The following is a 21,374-nucleotide window of genomic DNA, read 5'->3' on the forward strand; positions in this document are numbered from 1 at the left end:
TTATTACTGATACCGTATGTTAACGTCTTTCTTCAGAAATATACTTAATTTACGGCTAATTTCAATTTATAAGTATCTAGAAGAATTGTAGCGCTTCATAATTAACCAGTTATCTTCCTCCCGAATTTTTCGGTCAATACGATAAACTAATTTAATTGATACAATTAACCCAGTCATTTCAATCCACTCGTTATTAATTCCGTTAGTTTTCGCAAACTATCTATTCTTCTGACTTACAAGTATAACAATGTATTTAAATTATAATTTTAATAACTAATGATTGGTGTGATTGTACCGATCAATGTTTAAGGTTGAATTTAATATTTTGTGTCGAAAGTATTGTTTAATTACTAGTTTCTTTGTTAAATATTCGAGCCAGTTCAAGAATAATTTATTTATCGCGAAGATTATTTGTATAAACACTCAATTAGTAAAAGACTTAGAATTGATACTCAATTTATTTTTCCTTCCATTAATACTGTCAAGCATTGAAAATATTGGCATATTTACATGAATAATATAAAATCTTTGGAAAGGACAAATGCATTTCTGACTAGAACTTGTAGTTTTAGGTTTTTCATAATCCTCAGTTTTTTTAACATCTGGTCTCTAGTCAACTTTCTCTCGTACCGTCATAAAGCAATAAAAATAAGGGTCCTTGTAAGATGCGGACTGAACGAACGATTGTATTCGAGAATTCTTAATTTAGTAAAAATCTTTGTACTATGGCCTTGAAGCCATCTGTTATGTGTACCTAAGTTTTTATATTTTACTATAACCCGCGTTATGTGAATTCTCTATGAACATAAGTTTTACTCGTTACTTTAATAGTGACATTTAGTTTCAACGCAGAATTTAAGGACAAGCTTTTACCAGAATCTTAAAACGACTAGCGTCAATAAGAATTCAAATACTAAACATGTGCAGTTTAACATTTTTGGGTTGTTATATTACTACTAAACCCGATCTCAACCTTCAACTTCTGTATATTGTTCTCAACATATTTTGCTTACCTCAAGCCTACTATTTTCAGAAATTCTTTAATAACCAATGTGTTTGTAACTTAGGTTTATTACTGTAAAATTCATATTGATAACGCATACATAAATTCTGACTGAATGTATTTGATTATATTACTGAATTCGTATTTTCAGAAATGATTGATCATCTCATTTTTAAATATTGAAGAGTCAACGCGTTAAAGCTTACTGATGATTTATATTTAATAAACTTATGTTTGTGATTTCTACCGATCTAATTATGTTAATGCGGCAACACCGATTATGGTTACAGTACGTCTCGGCTTACTACCTGGCCGTTTAGATACCTGGGCATGTCTTATGAAGGTCGGTTATGTATTTTTCTATTCGTTTATTATTTTCTTCGGTTTCAACGTTGTACTTCATTTATTTTCGTTGACATTTATTTATTTTAACAATAATACAAATTGTATAACTATTCTCCCGATTTTGTAATACGCGTTACTTAGATATCTAGCAAATATTACATTACTGCGTTTTTGATAATCTGTCCCAGTACACTAACTCAACATGCAAGTCATTAATAAGATATATTTTTCTACATTACCAAGCTCGTGAAGTTAACAAACCCAATGACACTCGGTGTCCCATTGCAACCTGAGCAATAATAGTTTCACCAGCTCTTGACACTGAACTTCTGTTCAATGATGCACTACATTTATGTAGTCATTGTACTGTCTGTATACAGTTTACTTTAGCGATGAGTTCAACAATTTTCATCAATCCCTGCTGCTGCTTTCGTGATGATGTGAAGATTCAGATGATGTACTCGTCAATAATAATCATGGCTATTCCCGTCATAACTTCTGTACTTGCAGGAGTTGCACATATTGCGAGGATGTATTCAGATGTAATTTGAACTTATTTGTTGACTAATCGCTGCTTCCCATCGTAGTACACAGGATCCATTGTGCCACGGAATGGCACTCACCATAACGAATTGAACTTTCCGTGGATGTGATCTAATTATATTTTCTGTAAAATAACTACTTTATTATTAACTTATTGTAACCACACTGCACTTTATGCTGGCACACGGATTTCCAATCCCACTTCTGATATGTAAGAAGGACACTTTAATATATTTCACTTGCTAGTAGATAGAACCAGATATTTATTTAACAGTTAAACATTATTGAGCCCGACAACTAATCGTATAATATGGACAGTTAATAATAAGTAATATAATAAGGGAAAGGGACAGAGTAGCTAGATGACGTCACGTTGGGTCCTCTCGGAGGGCCCCGTCGGAATGCCTCTTCTTCGTCAGCCTCAATGTCCATCTCGCCCTTCTCTAGTGGGGGTGAGCCTTGTCACAGGCTGGGGGTAGCTCCTGACATCAGAGGCTACAGGCCTCAAGATACCCATCGAGCAAAAGGCTCGATATTCAGGAACGAGTAGCTTACATATATGACTCTATTTAATCTTTACAAATTTAAAATATGTATAGAATAACTTATAATTATAACAATTATTAATAGTATATTGTGTGACAAGGGATGAAACAAGACGATTTCAGACTAGGGTGAAGTTGGCTGACATCACCCGCAGTCTGAAATCGTGTTTTATCCTGAGTCGCACACCATATTTTTCATGATTACCTGCATCAGAACTTGAAGATTCAGTGTCAGCAGCCAGTAAGAAATAAGTTAATTTCAAGCCGATGATGCGGAAAACTGTTGGAGAATGAGAAATATATGAAAAAACTATAAAAACTGTCACTTAAAAAATAAAATGAGTAAACTGAAGTGACAAGTAAACAAATAAGAGTAATAAGGCTGCAAATGAACATTAAATATAACTGACACCGGGCAAAAACAATTGTGTTTCTTTCCCAAGGGAAGAAACACGCATGTTTCTGCCCGCTGTATGAAAGTATTTGTGAGTTACAAATTTGCTAGCAGTTGCTTGCACCATCGGCTTGAAATTAGCTTTTTTCGATGGGCTGTAGAGACACTGAAACTTCAAGTTTCGATGCTGGTATCATGATAGTATATTACACAACTAGGGCAGTAAAGTAAGAAATGTCTCAGATCACTTGTAATTGTTGACCGAGGCTTCGCCTCAAAGCGAGCGACTGGTACTGATCGGGTTTAGGGTCTTTTACCTTATTTATTTTAATTTTACATTACTTTTAATTTCCAAGTCGTTGATGTTATCATAAAACCAAAATCACAATGTATTTTATTACATTTTATTTAAATAATTTTTTATTAATGTCTATGAGTCAATTAATTTTAAATCTGATCGTTATTTGAAAAATCATAATTTTATTTAAAAATTTTTTTTTTTTTTTTTTCATGTATAAATATTTAAATGCGAGAAATTTCATAGCAAAACTTTAATGAACTTGAAATTATCAAAAACTAATTATGGTTTTTTTTAAAAAGTTAATACTGTATTTTTTGAATTTTTTCATAAAAAATTATGGTTTTTAATTTTCTAAATTACGTAAACAAATCGATGTTTATGTGTAATTAATAAATTGGATTAAATTTTCATAAAAATTATCTTTGAAAATCGATAAAATTTTTAACAGTAGTTAGATATTTATTATTTTTATTCATTACTTAGGAATTTCTTAAAGTACCTAAAAAACAGTCTCCAAAAATTCCAAAATCTGAAACGAAATCAATGCCACGAAGACGACGTACGAGATGTAAAAAATGTGAAGCATGTACGCGACAAGATTGTGGAGAATGTGTTTATTGTCAGGATATGGTTAAATTCGGTGGAAGTGGACGAGCCAAACAAACTTGTATCACTCGACAATGTTTGAGGCCCATGTTACCAGTAACTGCGGCTTGTAAAATTTGTAAACTTGATGGATGGGGTCAACAACCAGCGCCATTGATGGGTAAATAAATTTAATTTTTAAATAATCATTCACTTATTTATTTATTAAACTATATAATTAAATTCAGGTAAACCAATATCCGGAGTACCATCAAGTCTGATGGAATGTTCTATTTGTTTTGATATCGCTCATCCTGAGTGTCTTGGAGTTGAGTTACAAAAAGTTGTGGTAAGTGAAGACGTCCCTAATAGCTGGGAATGTCCGTCTTGCCTTCAGAGTGGCCGAAATCTGGACCATAGACCACGTCAAGTAAAAGCGCGAATTCGTAAAGTATCTGTGTCAAGTGCAGCCTCATCAGCTCCTACAACTGACTCTGAAAGAGCTACCACTCCAAGTAAAAGAGCAAGACCAGAGCCTACTGAGGTAATTGTCAATATAATTTATTTTAAAAATTATTTTTAAAAATTAATAATTATTAACATTAATAAAATTATAGACGTGGAATGACCGAGAGCCTGCTGAAGGTGATCAACGATCAGCTTTGAGGACTCAATTAGCAGCACAGTTGATTGGTTCTAGTAATAAATCTTTAAAGAAACCTCACGTTGTTGTTAGACCCGTCCAATTACCATTTGTTCAACGTTCTGAACACAATGGCCAGTGGTCAGCGACATATGATCGAGAAGTACTTCTTGCCATATTTAAATATTTGAATCCAAAAGATTTAGCGACTTGTGCTCTAGTTTGTCGTTCTTGGGCGCGATACAGTATTGATCCAATTCTTTGGCGGCGTATGAATTTAACACGGACACATCTTACTGCCGCACACTTAACTGGTATTGTTAGAAGACAACCAGAAAGTTTATGTTTAGACTGGACCAATATCGCGAAAAGACAATTAGCTTGGCTGTTAGGTAGACTTTCTCAACTTCGTCATCTATCATTGCAAGGCTGCAATTGGGCTACTGGAGTTTGTGCGCTAAAAACTTGTACATGCCCACCATTAATAACTTTAGATCTTAGTTTTGTTTCTGGACTTAATGATTCAAGTGTTAGAGAAGTATTAAGTCCACCAGCTGATTCTCGACCTGGATTAATCGACAAAACTTCAAGATTAAAACATTTAAAAAGTTTGTCTCTTGCTGGCTGTAATATAACAGACGTAGCATTGAGATATATTGCTCAACATCTTCCTCATTTAGAATCTCTTGATTTATCATCATGTGGTAGAGTTACCGACGCTGGTGTCGCCCAAATAGCAACCCCTCCTGCACAAGCCATCAATAATCTTGTGTCACTTAATTTATCGGAGTGTCGTCTACTTACTGAAACTACATTAGAACATTTAACTAGATGTAAAGCTATTAAACGGCTTGATCTACGACATACAACTCAAGTATCAACTCAAAGTGTTATTAAGTTTGCTGCAAGAAGTATACATAATTTACATGTTACTGATGTTAAGCTTGTTGAAGAAAAAAAAATAAAAGATAAACCAAGAGAACGTGAGGTATATAAATAAAAATAATAATATCTGTTATGTCGTACCTGGAATAGTTATCAATTTACCATAAATAAAATAAAATCAGCAATAAATGCTTGTATTTTTCTCTAAAAAAAATATTATTATTATTTTTCGTTTGCAAGTGCCGTTATTTATTTTATATTTATCGAATTTTTATTGGGCGTGTGCGAGTCGTGTTCGAATCTAATAATTCGATGCATTCGATTAGCTTTCAAATATTTTATTTTTATTTAATGGTGAGCTCACACGGGGAAATTATTCTCGTTTTAAATCCTACGGTGTCAAAGTAAAGCAGGGCATAGTGGTCATAACCATAGTAAAATTTACAATGGTTACAGTGATTTGGAATATAATCGCTGTCAATTTTATTGTGGCCATAATAATTTTTGCAATATGTTTATTTCAATTTCTGCAGGTGGCCAACATGGCCCGGCTTTATTATGACATCATTGTATTTAAAACAAGAATAATTTCTCCGTGTAGTTCATTAACGAGGGAAAGGGGTCTGATATACAAAAAAAAGAGGACATATTTTATTGATTTTTTTTTTCAGAGTACTTTAGTTATTAAAATTCTTAAAATTTGTGAAATTATTAAGCAGCATTCCAAGAATATTCTGATAAATTTTCATAAAATAATATTGAAAAATAAGCCAGTGGTAGTGGGGAGAGCCGAGTTACTTTAAAAAAAGTCTCCATGCAGTAGGCAGGATAACTCATGACTGCTTCATCTGAAATTAAAAAACAAAAAGATTTCTTTAGTACATAAGTTTATCTGGGATTTGAACGAAGGAATAAACAAAATATTCATTTTTGAATTTTTGGTAAAGGTGCAATAAAAAAAATTCTGATTTTTACCAAAAATTGTCCCTTTTGTTTAATTAAAAAATACGTAGTTATTGAAAAAAAAAATCCATCGTTCAAATCTAAGAGAAACTTATGTACTAAAGAAATCTTTTTGGTTTTTTGATTTCAGGTGAGGCAGTCATGAGTTATCGTTCCACGCCTACGGCATGGAAACGTTTTTTTTCTGAGGTGACTCGGTTCTCCCCACTACCACTGGCTTATTTTTCGATATTTTTTAATGAAAATTTAGCAGAATATTCTTGAAATGATGCTTAATCGTGTCACAAATTTTAAGAATTTTAATAAAGAAGATACTCTGAAAAAACAAAATCACAAAAATATCCTTTTTTTTTTTTGTATCTCAGACCCCTTTCTCCTCGTAGATTCGTGTCTGAGCTCTACTTACCTCTCACAAAAATTTGAATTATTGGAAAAAAAATCACAATATAAAATCGTTCAAAAATAAATTTTTAAATTCGAAAATTTACGAATAATTCAAATTTACCATAAAGTTATCGTTTAGTTCGATTTGATTCGAGATGAATAATTCATAAGTTTGAATTATTCGCACACGCCTAATTTTTATATTTTATTAAGTATCAAACAGTTTATAATAACGTGCAATTTTCTCATAACTCATACATTTTAATCTTTATTAATTTACAATTTTATTACTCATTTTTAACTTACATTAATTGAGTTATTGTCTTCCTAAAACATTGATTTACTTTATTTTATTTAAAATACGTATTAATATTGAGACAAGTATTAAAATTCAATTAAATAATTTTCATATAATTATGAAGAAAGTGATCTAAAATTATTAACGGATATTATTCATAAATTATTTTATTTAGTTTTATTATTACTTGTAATATAATTTAGTCTTTTTAGTTCTACAATAGTTACATTTTTTTTTTTCTAGAGATACATTGTGAATAAATAATTCGCGATAATAATTAAATAAAAAAATATATTATAATGAAGTGATAAAAGAAAAAAAAATGAATTTTGCCGATGGTACAATTATTGTATATAAAATGTGTATTAAAAAAAAAATCACGTTCTTAAAAAGCTCACTATCACTCATCTACACTCTTCATTAAATGTTTTTCTTTTAATTTAATAATTAAATTTATTTTAAACAATATCTTGATAATTATTGTTTACGTTTTATTTATAAATTGCAACAAATTAGTTTTTATAAAAGTGATTTAGATATAAATTACAATTAAATCGCTATCTTTAATAATTAACTTTATAACATCACATTGTTTGTGTCAAATAGACTCATTACTTATATTATTTAAAATAAATGATACAACAATACTTGTAATTATTTATGTACATGTATAGTATTTACTTTTAATGATAATCATTAAATTATGTAGTTTAAGAAAAAAAATATATACATGAAATCATGTGCATGATATTCTGGAAATTTTCATGCTGATCTAAATAAAAAAAAAAAGACACAATATTTATTATATGTAAAAATCATGTGACAATGCCATTAAAAATACTATCATTTTTTTACATCACATTACCGCTGGATAGTAAAAAAAAAAATTTTATTTTTATTCTGCATCAAGTACAATCGACAAAATTTTTGATTAATTAAAATATATCTATAGCTTGTATAATTAAGTAATCGTTTAATTTTATACAGCTTGTAATTCGACTTTTTTTTATGAATTCGTAAATTTATCATTTAATTATTCGTAATTATTTTAAACTTTATTATAAAAATTATAAATTCATTAAATAAAATACGATTTTTTATAAACACGATTAATTTATTTTTTTCATTCACCATTTTATTTATTAATACTATTATAATTATTTATTTATTTATTTGGTAGAGATTTGATTTCATTTACCCAAGTAGCACACAGACAACTTTAAGATATTTTAAAGATGTCTTTTAAAAGGATAAGACAAATTTTTTTGTCTCAACGTCACTTTTTTTGGTATAAATAAAACACGCAGATGTTGGTCCTAAGAGACATAGAAAATTTTTGTTGTTTTTTCTGGCTTAAAAAAGACATGTCAATTAAAAAATTTTTTAGATGACTTATTTTACCACTTTTTGTAATTTACTTTTTGTCGTCGCTTGTGTCAAGTCTTTTAGTAGATATTTTTTCGGTGACATAAATTTCTGATCGTTTTGCCAACATCTTGGTGCCTTATCAATATGTCAAAAAACAGCCTAAAAACTGATGTCTTATAGATGTCACAAAAGCAAGTGTGCTACTTGGGCACTTATATTACGACTATAAATTGTTTTTTTATAAATAATGTAATCATTTGCATGAAAGTTTTACGGGATAAATTTTTTTTTATTTTCATTACTTTCAATTTAAAATTGAATTATTTATTAATATTTTATAATTTAATAGTTATTACATCATTTAAATAAAATGAATAAGTAAATATAAATTGAGTGAGGATTATATTTCAAATATGATTATTAGCATAAAATATACACTTATCCAAAAAGTTAAAGGAACAACAAAATTGTAGAAATTTTTTAGTGATTTTGATCTCTTAAAATGAATCAATAAAAAATTCTGAAAATCAGTGAATATTCACTGCACGAATAGTCCCAAGTATATCACTAATTCAATCAGTGATATACTTGGGACTGATTCGCAGTGAATATTCACTGATTGGACTACTTTCCACTGATTCATTTTAAGAGAGTAGGAAGGCAGTATTTTTGTGAAGAATTCGCGTAATTATAAGAAATAGTTCGAGGCAAAAATTTTCTAATTTTTTTGCTTTAGTTTTTTGAGTCTACGGGCCCGGGGAATTTTTTTTCAAGAAAATTAACGCACAGCTCAGGAAATTTATTCTCTTACAATTTGTTTTTTTGTTGTCTCTGTACGACAATTTGTTGCTGAGATATCGGTCTTCAAATGAAAAAGGATCCTTTTATCTTTGATTATCGATATCTCAGCAACTAATGCTCGCACAGTCATTTTTAGGGCAGCTTTAGAAACTTGAATAAATAAAAATAAAACCGGTGTATATACATCATTAACAAGTTATTAATAAAACATTGATTTTCATTTTTCCCCGTAATTAATTAAAAATTTAAAAAAATATTCTGTGCGATCAATGAAGATCTTGAGTTGCATTAAAATTGAAACATTTTTAAAGTGCAATATCAACTTGTTTTCAAAACTTTAAATTATTTTTGGATGGTTGTAAATTTATTTAAGTCAACAAAAAAATTCTAAGTATCTAAAAAATAATTAAAAATAGTAATAAATAATTTTCAATTAATTTTTACGGTTTTTATACTTTAAATTGATTTTGGTATTGAAATAATAAATTGTTAACTCAAATTCATCATAAAGTTATCGAATATTTACTTTGACCACTTGGAAAGTAATGTGAAAATAATAAAATTGATTATCATTCAAATAATAAGAAAAAATCCGTAAACCGCCTGACCTTACGAACCAGCCCTGAAACTTCCCGCTGTTTTCGAGCTCCTTGAGCTCGAAAACATTATTGTCAATACACTTTTAAGCTCTTCAAGCTCAACAATAGTAATGTCACACATTCCATTGCGAAACTTCAAGTAATAAACAATAACAAAAAAAAAAAAAAAAAACAATGAAGTAAATCGTTGATTTTTAAAAATTTGCATCAGCAATATCTTTGAAAATAATGAACCGATTTTGACGTTTAAAATGACATATCACGCAGTTTTCTGAACATTGGTCATTTTTTTTAAACATCTGATAAATAATATTATGAGTCATTCCGAATAAATAAAGTAAACCGTTATTTTTCGAATTTATAATCACCAATATCTTTTGAAATCATGAATCGATTTTGACGGTGACATTCGACGCAGTTTTTTAATCACTTACGTTAAAAAAAAAGCGGCCATTAATTAGTTCAAAAATTTAGATTTTATTAGAAATAAACCCTTTTTTTCAATTCTTTCGATAACGGTTTCTGTTGAACGAAAGAATCGGTTTTGATGGTTGAGGTGGCATTCGACGCGATTATAAAGTTTCAGAGCTCATTTAATTTGGGAATTAATCCGAACTTACTGTACCGATTATGCTCAATTTTTCAAAAGTTGTTGGTTGTTGGAATTAACGAGCCGCTTCAAACGCAACCGCAAGAAGCCAAATCGGTTTAGCCGTTTAAAAGTTACAGAATATTTACATACATACGTACGTACGTACGTACATACACAGATACATACACTCGGACATCATTTTAAACTCAGTCAAAATAGTTTCCCAGAATCTCAAAACGTCAAGGTTTGATAGAAATTCGATTTTCGAAAATCGGACCAAAACCAATAACTTCCCTTTTTTTTGAAAATTTCAAATTTTCTTAGCGGGAAGTTAAAAAACAATTATAGGAAAGTGAAAATATTTAGTAAATAATTTTTATAAGTTTCTGTCTACGTATGATTGTTTTATTATAATTATCATCAAGTTAATTAATAATTTTGTTACCAGAAATTTTTTAAACCTTTATTGAATTCCCGCTATTTTTTAAATGGTTGGCTACAGTGACCAAAATATTTATTTTGACGTTTTCATGTTGGTATAACTAAATTTAAAAATTGATACTTACGTAAATCGCGTCGGTCGTTAAAAAAAATAAAACAAAATAAGACAACATATCTGAAGGAGTGGATTACGCATAAACATATTAATTAAATGTAAATAAGTTGTTTAACATTTGAATATTAACATGGGCTTGCCGTTGCTCTGCGACTGAAAATTTAATCGATAACCAGAGAATGTAAGTTACTAAGCAATAAATAGTATTATAACCTTAAAAAACAAAAAAAAATCAATATAAGCTTGTTTGAGTAATGTCCAATAATCTTTATTAAAAAATATCTTAGACTAATGCAATAGCAAAAAAGGAAAAACAAAAAAAATTTATCCATCATTCAAATTAACTCATCATTTAGTCAACATCAAATTCAAAACTGTATGTTTCAAATATTAATTTACAATAATATATCGTATATATAATTTATAAATGTATGCATGTGTATGTGCTTTAAATAATTATAAATATTTTAGTTATTGTAATAATGTAGAGTATGATTATATTTGGGTTTAATAATTTCTAATTACTTATTTAATTAATAAACAAATTAACCTAATTCAGCAAGAACAGAATCAAGATCTTCTTGTAGTGATAAACTGTCCTCTCTTTGTTTAGCTAAATCGTCCTTCAATCTATCAACTTGAGCTTTTAATAAGTAGTTTCCTTTCTTCAATGAAGCTAAACGTCCCTCATGTTTCTTTGCAATTTCCTAAAAAGTTGAAAAAATAATTATCATTTACTTGCGTCATCTTATTAAGGGGAGAAAGGGGTCTGAGATTCAAAAAAAGAGCATTTTTTTTTCAGAGTAGCTTTTTTATCAACGTTTCTTAAAAGTTGAGACATAATTAAGCAACATTCCAAGAATATTCTGTTCAATTTTCATAAAAAAATATTGAAAAATAAGCCAGTGGTAGTGGGGAGAACCGAGTCACCTCAAAAAAAAAAGTCTCTGTGCCGTAGGCAGGATAACTCATGACAGCTTCACTTGAAATAAAAAAACCAAATATATTTCTTGAGTGCATAAGTTTATCTTGAATTTGAACGAAGGAATAAACAAAATATTCATTTTTTAATTTTTGGTAAAGGTGCAATCAAAAAACTTTAATTTTTGCCAAAAATTATTCCTTTTGTTTAATTAAAAAATAAGTATATGTACTACAGAAATCTTTTTGGTTTTTTGATTTTAGATGAAGCAGAAACGAGTTATTCTGCCTACGGCATGGAAACGTTTTTTTTTTTTTTTTTTAGGTAACTCGGCTCTCCCCACTACCACTGGCTTATTTTTCAATACTTTTTTATGAAAATTTATCAGAATATTCTTGAAATGATGCTTAATAATTTCACAAATTTTACGAATTTTAATAAAGGAGGTACTCTGAAAACAAAATCACAAAAATATGAATTTTTTTGTATTTCCGACCCCTTTCCTTTTTAATGTGAACTATTTAATTTAGAAGATTTATTTTAAATTAACCTGTAATTTAGCTTTTCGATCCTCTGAATCAGCAGATTCATCATCAATTTCTGATTCCTCATCTTCGGACTCTTCAGACTCAGATTCTTCTTCAGATTCACTTTCTTCTTCTACCTCTTCTTCTTCTTCTTCTTCTTCTTCATCTCCATCTTCTTCGTCTGTGTCAGCCATCAATTTAGCCATTTTATCAACTTCTTTTTGAAGTGATTTGTATTTTTTCTTTTCTTCTTTTAATAATTTCTGCTGTTGTTTTATTTGTTCTTTTAATGCATGTCTTTCTTTTTTTGAATTATCTTCTTTGTCTCTGTGATAAAAAATGGTTTTATTTCAAAATAATGTTCCTTCAAAGAAAAAAAAAACAAAACCGAGTAACTTACTTGAAATTTTTAATTTTAGTTGCCAATAATTTAATTTCTCTTTGCATTCTGCGTTCAGCAGCAGCTTCAGGATCTTCATCTTCATCTTCTTCTTCACTTGTTTCTTCCTCTTCTTCTTCTTCTGATTCACTTGGACTTTTATCAGCTTTCTCAATACTTTTTTGTGAAGCTATTTTTGCTACATCTTTAGCACTTGGACATCCAGCTAATGCCATTCCTGAAACATCATACCATTTTGCCTCTGATTCTTCTGGAAATTCTACTACGGGTTCAACTTGTTCCCAATCCCAATAATAATCTATTTGCATGATTAAAAAAAAATAAGCAAAATTAGTTTAAGCAGAAGCATTAGTATCAGCAATAAATTATTAGCGTTAGTGCAATTTTTAATAGCAATTCAAAATATTCAATTATAAAAAAAATGAAGTGTCATTATTTTATTATCAAAATCACTTACCAGCTTTCATACGTTTTTCTAATGCAGCATACATTCTCTTCATATCTTCTAATTCAAGTTTTGTTTTATCTCTTTCTTCTGCAACCACTGCAAATTCTTTTTCTATTTTTTCAACATCTTTTCTTGCGTGATCTACTTCATTTCTCAAGGATTCTAATATTTTTTCATCCTGTTTTTTATATTCTGTAACATTCTGTTGCATTTTTAATCTTTCGTTGTCTGCTTCTAAATTTAAAATTCTTGCCTGAAAATAATTTAAAATTTTTTTTATTAAATTTTATAAAACAAATTAAATATTTTATTATCAAGCATTCGATTTCGAACTCGCCCCATAAAAATTTTATAAAATGAATTTTCTTGTTACAGTGAAAATTTTTTTTTTTTTCTATTAGAATCCAAATAAAAATTGACTGAATTGATGACAAAATGACTGTCAGAAATTTTCCTCGAGATTAAAATTAAATTACTCCAAATTTTTAAGTCATAAATGTCAAAAATTGAAACCAAAATGTATTTTATTTCAATAATTGTTTTTTTACTGTCCACAAGTCAATTAATTCTAAAAGTGATAGTTATTTGAAAAACCATAATTTTAAATGAAAATGATTTTTTGTTATTTATAATTATTTTTTAAATACTTGAAATTTCTTAGCAATACTTCAATAAACTCATAATTATCGAAAACTAATTAAGGTTTTTAAAAACAAAGTTATTACTAAATTTTTTTAATTTTCTGAATTTAAATCCACCATAATATCTAATGACCGACCCAATGAACTTTGGAAATTTTAATTTTGGTAAGTTATGTACCTGAAGATCGAAACGTTTTTCGCGCAACGGAAGTGAAAAAAATTTATGTAATTCGGCTGCTAAAAGGCGACTTAAGGGGTATTTCCGGAGGTTGGGGGTGGCCTAAGATTTTCCGCTGACATACCAGCATTTATATGCAAAACATTTCAGAAATCTAGTTATCCAATAAATTTTTTATTTTTCAATTTTTTTTTTTCGTTACACGTAAAACGTTTCGATCTTCAAGAACATGGTAAATTTATCTACGATAGAAGTAGTTGGTTTAAAATAGTAATAATAGTGATAATATATGTTGTAACAAGAGGAATAATGATACATACTCCTAACAATATTATTACTAATATTAATAAATTAGTTTTGATAATTATGATTGTTGTAATTGATTTTACAAAATAATAATCGTATATTGAACAAATCGATTTTCTAATAATAAAAGTATTGCTAAGTTCAAAGTTAAAATTGAAATTGCCAAAGTCCACTAGGTACGGATTCCCACATCTTCATTAATCACATCAAGCATACATTTGATTAAAAATTACGCTTTAATTGTTTTAATTATGTCGATAAATCGATATTCATGTAAATTTAATGAATTTTATTAAATTTACATGATAAATTCGTGAAAATCGAAAAAAAATTTTAACAGTGTACTTATGGAATAGTAATTTTTACTTGTGTCCGAAGTAAAAATTATCGTATCCAAGAGATTCTAGTGTACTGTCCTCATATTAATTATTGCTAAGTTTTAAGCTCTGTTTTTTTTTCATGTATTTTTTGCTATTGGCGCGTGATGTACTATTTTTTTAATGCAAATATTATAATTGTTACAAAGCATATCTAAATCTACCTGTAGCCTCTTGTTATCTCTTTCCAATGCCTCTTTATTTCTCAGCTCCAAGGCAAGCATCTGTTTTGTGCTTTGCAAGTCATCTCTTACTGCGTCAATATCATCCATTTCGTCCGGAACAGCATCATTAACAAGTGTAGTATCAGATTTGTGCATCTGTTCCTCTATTGTCAATTGTCGTCTAAATTTCCTCAATCCTTCTAATATTGGTTTTGATCGATCATTTGTCTTAACACTCTTCAATTTAACTCCACTGACAATTTGCTTGAGCAATTTGTTATGCATATTAGATGTTTCTGATTCAAAAACAAAGTGTGCGTTTCCTGTAAAATATCAAACAGTAAAAACTGATGTATAAAAATCTTATCTTTAATTAATAATTTTCAAATTAAACAAATAATACCTGTTGGATCTTCTGTAACTTTGCTAACCCTCTCAATTATTGGAGCACTTCTGTCATTACATTTAACATGCTTGAGCTTTCTACCACTTTCAACTTCTTTCATCATACATGCCCAATCCGGACGTTTTCTTGGCCTCGATTTAAGCATTTCCAATTTTTCTTGTTGCGAATCCGTAAGTTCCGGTAAATCTTTCAATATTTTACGGGCTGGAGGAGGTGGTGGTGGTCTAGGTGGTGGTGGCGGTGGTATTGCAGCTCTTGATGAACTTTTTGATAATGTCGGTGCCCCTGATATTATAGTAACACAATATATACAATTAAATAACTAATCAATAGGGTCGATTAAATAATTAACTGACAATGAGGACAGTTACGATCAAAATAACTCAATCAGTTTACTCTACTCTAATGCCAATCAATTTTATCATGTGTGTAGTAAATCGTGTATTACATAAATTATTTTTAAATCAACAATTATTTTAATACGGAAGAAAAAAATTACAGTTTCAAATAGTGACTTCAAAATTTAACTAAAAGTTCTGTCAAAAGTATGCTTATTTTAACCCTTTCACGCATAAAGGACACATTTGTCCCTGCATAATTTTCCGATTTACAATAACATACTGGCCAAGTAAAATCTTTTTTAGATTTATAATTTTTGATTTTTAGTACTTTTTCAAATTTTCGCGGAACACCTTCACATGTAACGGTAAAAGTTAGTAATAGAAAAAATACAGTGCGCTAAACGTCACCTGGAAAATCGCACAAATAATACATGCTCTCCATGTAATGTTCATTTATGTTATACTTTAGATCGTAATTGTTTTGTAAAATTTCATAATTTTTAGTATTTTAAATAAGTATATACATTTAATAAGTTGTATTTTCTGCCATATTTTGTGTTCATTTTGCAACAAAAGCGTGAAGTATTTGATTGCAATCCATTGAAAAATGTATACTTGAAGGCATATAGGGATATATATGTGTCTCCATTCCAAAAACACTAAAATATACACAATTTCTGTCTTATGGATTACTTTTGTGTTGAATTAGATCAAAATAGATGGATGTAAATAAACAAAAACATTTTTACTCTTGGAATAGTTATGAACGTGTAAGGGTTAAACTGTAAATTTTACTGCTGAGAATAATATTTAACAAAATAATTATTTGAAACTGTAATTATTACAGAATTTTGTCAAATGTCACCAGTTTTAAATTCAAAGCATCGCGTTATTATATTAAACTGTAATATTTCTTGTTTTATTTTTTGCGTAAATGGCAATCAAATAGAAATCTGATTTTTAAAAATTAAAATATAATTTAAAATAAATATTCTCACCAGTTGAACTTTCACTTTTTGAAAGAGGAACTTTGTTATCGGTACGCGATTGAGATTTTTCAACGCGAATCTGCCGTTCAAGTTGAGGTCTTGAAGACGGTGTCTCCGTACGCGATTCATTCTGCTGTCCGAGTTTAGGAGCTGTTGATGTTTTACTTCTTTCATTCTCACTCTGTTTGACGTTTGATGTTGCTAGTTTAGTAGTTGCATTCTTATCGCTTTTAGGTTGCGTTGGCACGATAGTTATTTTACTTTGCTTTTTAATTGGAGCTTCAGACGGTTGTTTTTGTGGTGCCACAGCGTCTGCTGGTTTCGCTACACTCTAAAAAATTTATTTTTTAAAATAATTATTATTATAATTATTTTTATCAATCATTTACATTTAATTTATTTATTATATCATTAATTATTTTAAATTATTCACTTGATTAACTAATTCAATATTTAAACTGCTGCGTTTAACAACTAGCATCGGGTACTTTGTATTTTCACTCGCAGTCCATCTATGCGGGGGTATTTTTCTTTGACTGTTAGAACTTGTTCCAGCAATATCCATTTAGTTATCAAATTTTTTTCTTTATTTTAGTAAAATATCAAACATGAAAATTTCGAATCACTGAGTAAGATTATAAATGTGGTCGCATCAAAAGTAAAAGTACTAATGATTCATATCAGATCGAATTAAATAAAAAAAATTAATTTGGCAAGTCGTTTAATTTTCTTTAAATAATACTTTGATATATATTTCTTCTATATATATATTTAAATATATTCTAAAATAATTGCATGATTAATTGGATTATGACACAAGAAAAAATGAAAATTTTGACGTCATGAATGATATAATTAAATTTATTATTATTTATGTTGATGTGTACATCCTCAGTAAATAATTCTTACACTTTGTTTATTATGAAATCTCCATTTTTTTCTAATTGTCCTGATAGTCACTTTGATCGTAAGTGACAGGAATCTACGACTGAAAAAAGATGTCAAGTTGACTGCAAATAGTTGTCGGTAACTTGTAGTAAATTTGGAAGTTAAATTTTGCTCATTCAAGTTTTTTTCCCGCAACTCTCAAATTTAAACTAACTTTTGTTCTTCGTTTTTTTTTCCGCAACTTGAAGGCAATTTTTTGATTCAACTTGCATTCCTATTACGGCTATAGATTTACGTCAACTTGTGGTATTACATGTTCATGTTGTATTCATATTACAATCAAAACTTGAAACAGCAGAACTTGACATAGACTTGACCCAAGATACTGAACAAGTTTTTGAACAGAACATGTGGCTATCAAGATGCCTATCTAGTTTTTTCAAATTTTATTTGGGAGCTCTGTTATTGCATGTCTGTTTATTATAAAAGTTTATTATTAAATATATAAAAAGGTTGACATCTGTCTAGAATTTCTCGGACATGTCTTAATTTTAAAAGTGTCCGGGCACTCCGGCAGGTGTTTTTCTGTTTGAATTTTTTAACATTTACTTTTTAAATACTAAAAAAATAAGAAACTTTTTACTAATGGACAAAAGAAAGGAACAAATTCAAACTCAATCCAATTGCCGGTTTGCTACTTTTAAATAATTAAGCAAAGACGATTTAATAAAAATTAATATTTTTAAAAAATATCTTCGAGATAGTGAATATTACTTTTAAAAATTGTTTTTCAATAAAAAAATAATTATTAGCAAACAGAAGCTTGATTATTAAAATAGTATATTACACACCTAGGGAAGTAAAGTAAGAAATGTCTCAGATCACATGTAATTGTTGGCCGAGGCGAAGCCGAGGTCAACAAACATGTGATCTGAGGCTTTCTTATTTACTTCCCGAGGAGTGTATACTATTTTTCTCCTCGACGGAGGAGGAAAGCGGCAACTTCGTTTTGCACAGCGGGACGAAAGTTGCACTTTCCGCCCGGAGGTGAGAAAATTTATTTATTTAAAAAATAAAACTACTCGAAATTCGTTTATTTTATTGGGGTAATTAAAAATTTTAGTTGTCTGATTTTTTTTTTTTAATGTCCGAAGCTAAAAACAATTGAGTTGGTAACTCTAATTGTATATATGAAATAATATGTATAATACATTTATTAGACATACCAATGTCAAATGTTTTTATACTACTGATCACGTCAGTTCCAGACGTGCATTCGCTGTTGTTTAAAATTTCTATTTTTATAAACTTTTACACCATCATCATTTACAAGTTAAAAATATAAAAAAAGATGTATAAAAAAAAATAGATCATTCATATATATTCGCAGCGATTTATGTGAATTATTATTAATATCATTTATTTTTTTTTTTTTAATAAGAATTACATGCTCCAATTTATTAGAATTTAAATATTTTATATAACAACATTACGTTTATTATATTGAATAAAAAAAAAATTTATTATACATTAAATATATATAAGTAAAAGTTGTAAAAAATATTTATAACGATAAATAATAACATATTAAATTACTTAGTTTATATTATATGACTAGCGAAGAGGAAGAGATAGAGCTTCACACATGAGACATTTTAAATCGAGGCGTGTGCTTGAAATAATCGTGACCCAGAGGCTTATATATACGAGCCACTTTTCACTTTGCATCTAAAGACGTTGTCTCGCTGGTTAACTTAAAATCTTTTACCCCTCGCTATCTCTTTTTCCGTCTTTTAATATAATCAAAATAACCCAATCCATCATTTATATGTATATGTAGATAATTTATATATACATTATTTTATGTTTAAATAATTTTTAAAAATAAGTTTATATAATATTTATTTTTTTAATTCATGGTCACTTATAAATTTATTTAGATTTATATATTTTTTTTTTATTTAAGAATATTTGTCAATAAGATTTATAAAAAAAAAGTTCTTTTAATTGTGGCACTGTGCCATTAAATAAAACATTAATGCAGTCGCAATAAATGTTTGCTTAGCAAATTTTATTACTAGTAATAAACAATAAATTGACATAAGCCATTAAAAAATTAAAATTAAATTGTAATATTTATAATTTTTAGATCAAATTTATTAATATACCAGTAGTTAAATCGACGCAGATAAGCGACAACGAGTCAACTCACAAATAATCGATTTTCAAAATTTCTGTACCAAGTAATTCTTTTGTTACTGAAAAATGTTTTTTTGAGTAGTTTAAAAAAGCGTAAAAAAAAATTGTTAATACAAATTAATTATCTGGGATAAAACTTTTGCAAAATCGAGTTAAGTAACTTGAGTTAAAATATTAGATTGCAGGACATTCATTAACTAGAATACAAATTTTAGTAACTTGGTACGTTATTGCACCAAATACTAAATAAAGTTTTGTTATTACAAGATACAAATTTTATTGTAATTAACAATATTTTTGCTGTAATAATGTTAGCAGTACAGTGTCAAGTTACTTTAGATTAATTGGATTTAATGAGTACGAAACTTTTTTGAGAATTAGTTTGGTTATTTTATATTTCGTAATAAAAAATTTAAGTTCATTTTTTATGGATTTGCTTGTTATCAATCATCAAACTGTTATACTTTTTTTCCTGAACATTTGTTAATAAAAGCTCATAGAAGCAATTCGTGCTCGAGTAATTTCGAGATAAATTTTATTGAAAATAGTTTTAAATCTTCAAACATCATCTTCTCAGAATGTCTTCTATGTTAGTTGACACGAAATTGCTTATCTACATCCAAGCATTAATATAATATTAAATAATTACTTTTAATGTGACTTTAGTAAATGCCGGTGCATCTTCACTAGTCTTAGATTCTCTTCTAGCATTAAGTGACCAGGGTGCTGTGGGCATTGGTAGTGGATTTGGTCCATCCTTGACCCACGGCGGTCTAAATGTTGTTCTCTGAGGTTGCTGACCTCCCGCACCCGGCATAGTTTTCTCACTCGTGGCTTTTTGCCCTTATATTTTATTTTTATTCTTTAAATATCACCTTCCGTTAATCAAATAGTCGTAATCAATTCTTTTAAATCAAATAAAAATAATAATTATTATTATTTAAAAAAAAAACTCTTGAAGTCACTAAAAGTATAAATATAAAATTTTATTTTGTTAAAAATTTATTTTTGTATTTACTCAACAACTTCTCGGATCATGTTTCTCAAAATAAAATAAAGTTTATCAGATTAAAAATAATGAATAATAATTAATAACAATATTGTAATTTTTTGTTTTAATGAAGAAAGAGATAATACAGAAGTTTATACTCTTGATTGCTTAAACACGGGTTAGCGCACTGGTAAGCTTGACCACACTGAGTTTATTATTTCGTTAGTTTGCTTGGAAAATATTAGTTTTCTCAAGTCAGGAAAGATTTAGACCTGGACCATTCGCCAGGGCCGTGACTGCTACCTCCTCCCTCTGTTGCGGCCAAAAACTTTATATTTTCGGAGTATGACGTCACTAAATGAGAGTACAAAAATAGCTGATCGACGTCTTCTAGGACGCCATCACAGACTCATATCTACAATAATTATCCTATGCTGCATTATTTTTTTATCTGATTACTCTTTGCTACTAAATTGATTATTTTTATTAAAAAAAAGTTTCACTGTTTGGTTTATTGGTTTAAAATCTTTTTATCTGTCTAATTGGTTTTAATTATGGATACTAATAAATAACAAATTTTTGTTAATAATTTATTGCAAGAACATTTTTTAATAAGACAATTGACAATATTGACTCTAAAGTTGGCTGACGTCTTATAATTTTTGAATTTTTTTTCAACAAATCACTTGCAAAAAAACAAAACTAAAAATATGCACATGAAAAAAATTTAAAAAACTACAAGTGCAATTTTTTTAAATATTTTTTTTTTTTCAAATTTATCATTTTTTAAAA

The 21,374-nt window shown here is 28.6% G+C and overlaps 2 protein-coding genes and 1 long non-coding RNA gene across 5 annotated transcripts in view; 2 read left to right on the top strand and 1 right to left on the bottom strand.

Annotated features, from left to right (window-relative positions):
* Positions 1-21,374, top strand: part of LOC130672428 (jmjC domain-containing histone demethylation protein 1) — a 28,453-nt gene that overhangs the window by 6,837 nt on the left and 242 nt on the right. Inside the window, exons 5-7 of the mRNA XM_057477017.1 lie at positions 3,615-3,897; positions 3,965-4,260; positions 4,334-5,347. Coding sequence (XP_057333000.1) covers positions 3,615-3,897; positions 3,965-4,260; positions 4,334-5,347 — 1,593 coding nt within the window. The remainder of the gene's footprint in view (positions 1-3,614; positions 3,898-3,964; positions 4,261-4,333; positions 5,348-21,374) is intronic.
* Positions 10,793-20,530, top strand: LOC130672431 (uncharacterized). Its single transcript, XR_008990697.1, has 3 exons — positions 10,793-10,986; positions 11,093-11,181; positions 14,814-20,530. It is a non-coding gene; the product is annotated as an uncharacterized LOC130672431 (long non-coding RNA).
* LOC130672429 (glutamic acid-rich protein-like) lies at positions 11,198-20,408 on the bottom strand. 3 transcript variants are annotated; one of them, XM_057477019.1, is made up of 8 exons: positions 16,938-17,079; positions 16,514-16,835; positions 15,172-15,459; positions 14,769-15,091; positions 13,112-13,355; positions 12,655-12,952; positions 12,278-12,581; positions 11,198-11,512 (listed from the first exon to the last, which is right to left on the bottom strand). In XM_057477019.1, exons 1-8 carry the CDS (start codon positions 17,067-17,069, stop codon positions 11,351-11,353), a joined length of 2,073 nt encoding a protein of 690 aa, XP_057333002.1. In that variant the 5' UTR covers positions 17,070-17,079; the 3' UTR covers positions 11,198-11,350. The 3 variants fall into 3 exon arrangements, with proteins under 3 accessions (XP_057333002.1, XP_057333001.1, XP_057333003.1); XM_057477018.1 differs by lacking the exon at positions 16,938-17,079 and adding an exon at positions 20,241-20,408 and having other exon boundaries at positions 11,201-11,512; XM_057477020.1 differs by lacking the exon at positions 16,938-17,079 and adding an exon at positions 20,241-20,408 and having other exon boundaries at positions 11,203-11,512; positions 12,655-12,871.

The sequence above is a fragment of the Microplitis mediator genome, chromosome 7 (genome assembly GCF_029852145.1).
Source record: "Microplitis mediator isolate UGA2020A chromosome 7, iyMicMedi2.1, whole genome shotgun sequence".
Classification (NCBI taxonomy): Eukaryota; Metazoa; Arthropoda; class Insecta; order Hymenoptera; family Braconidae; genus Microplitis; species Microplitis mediator.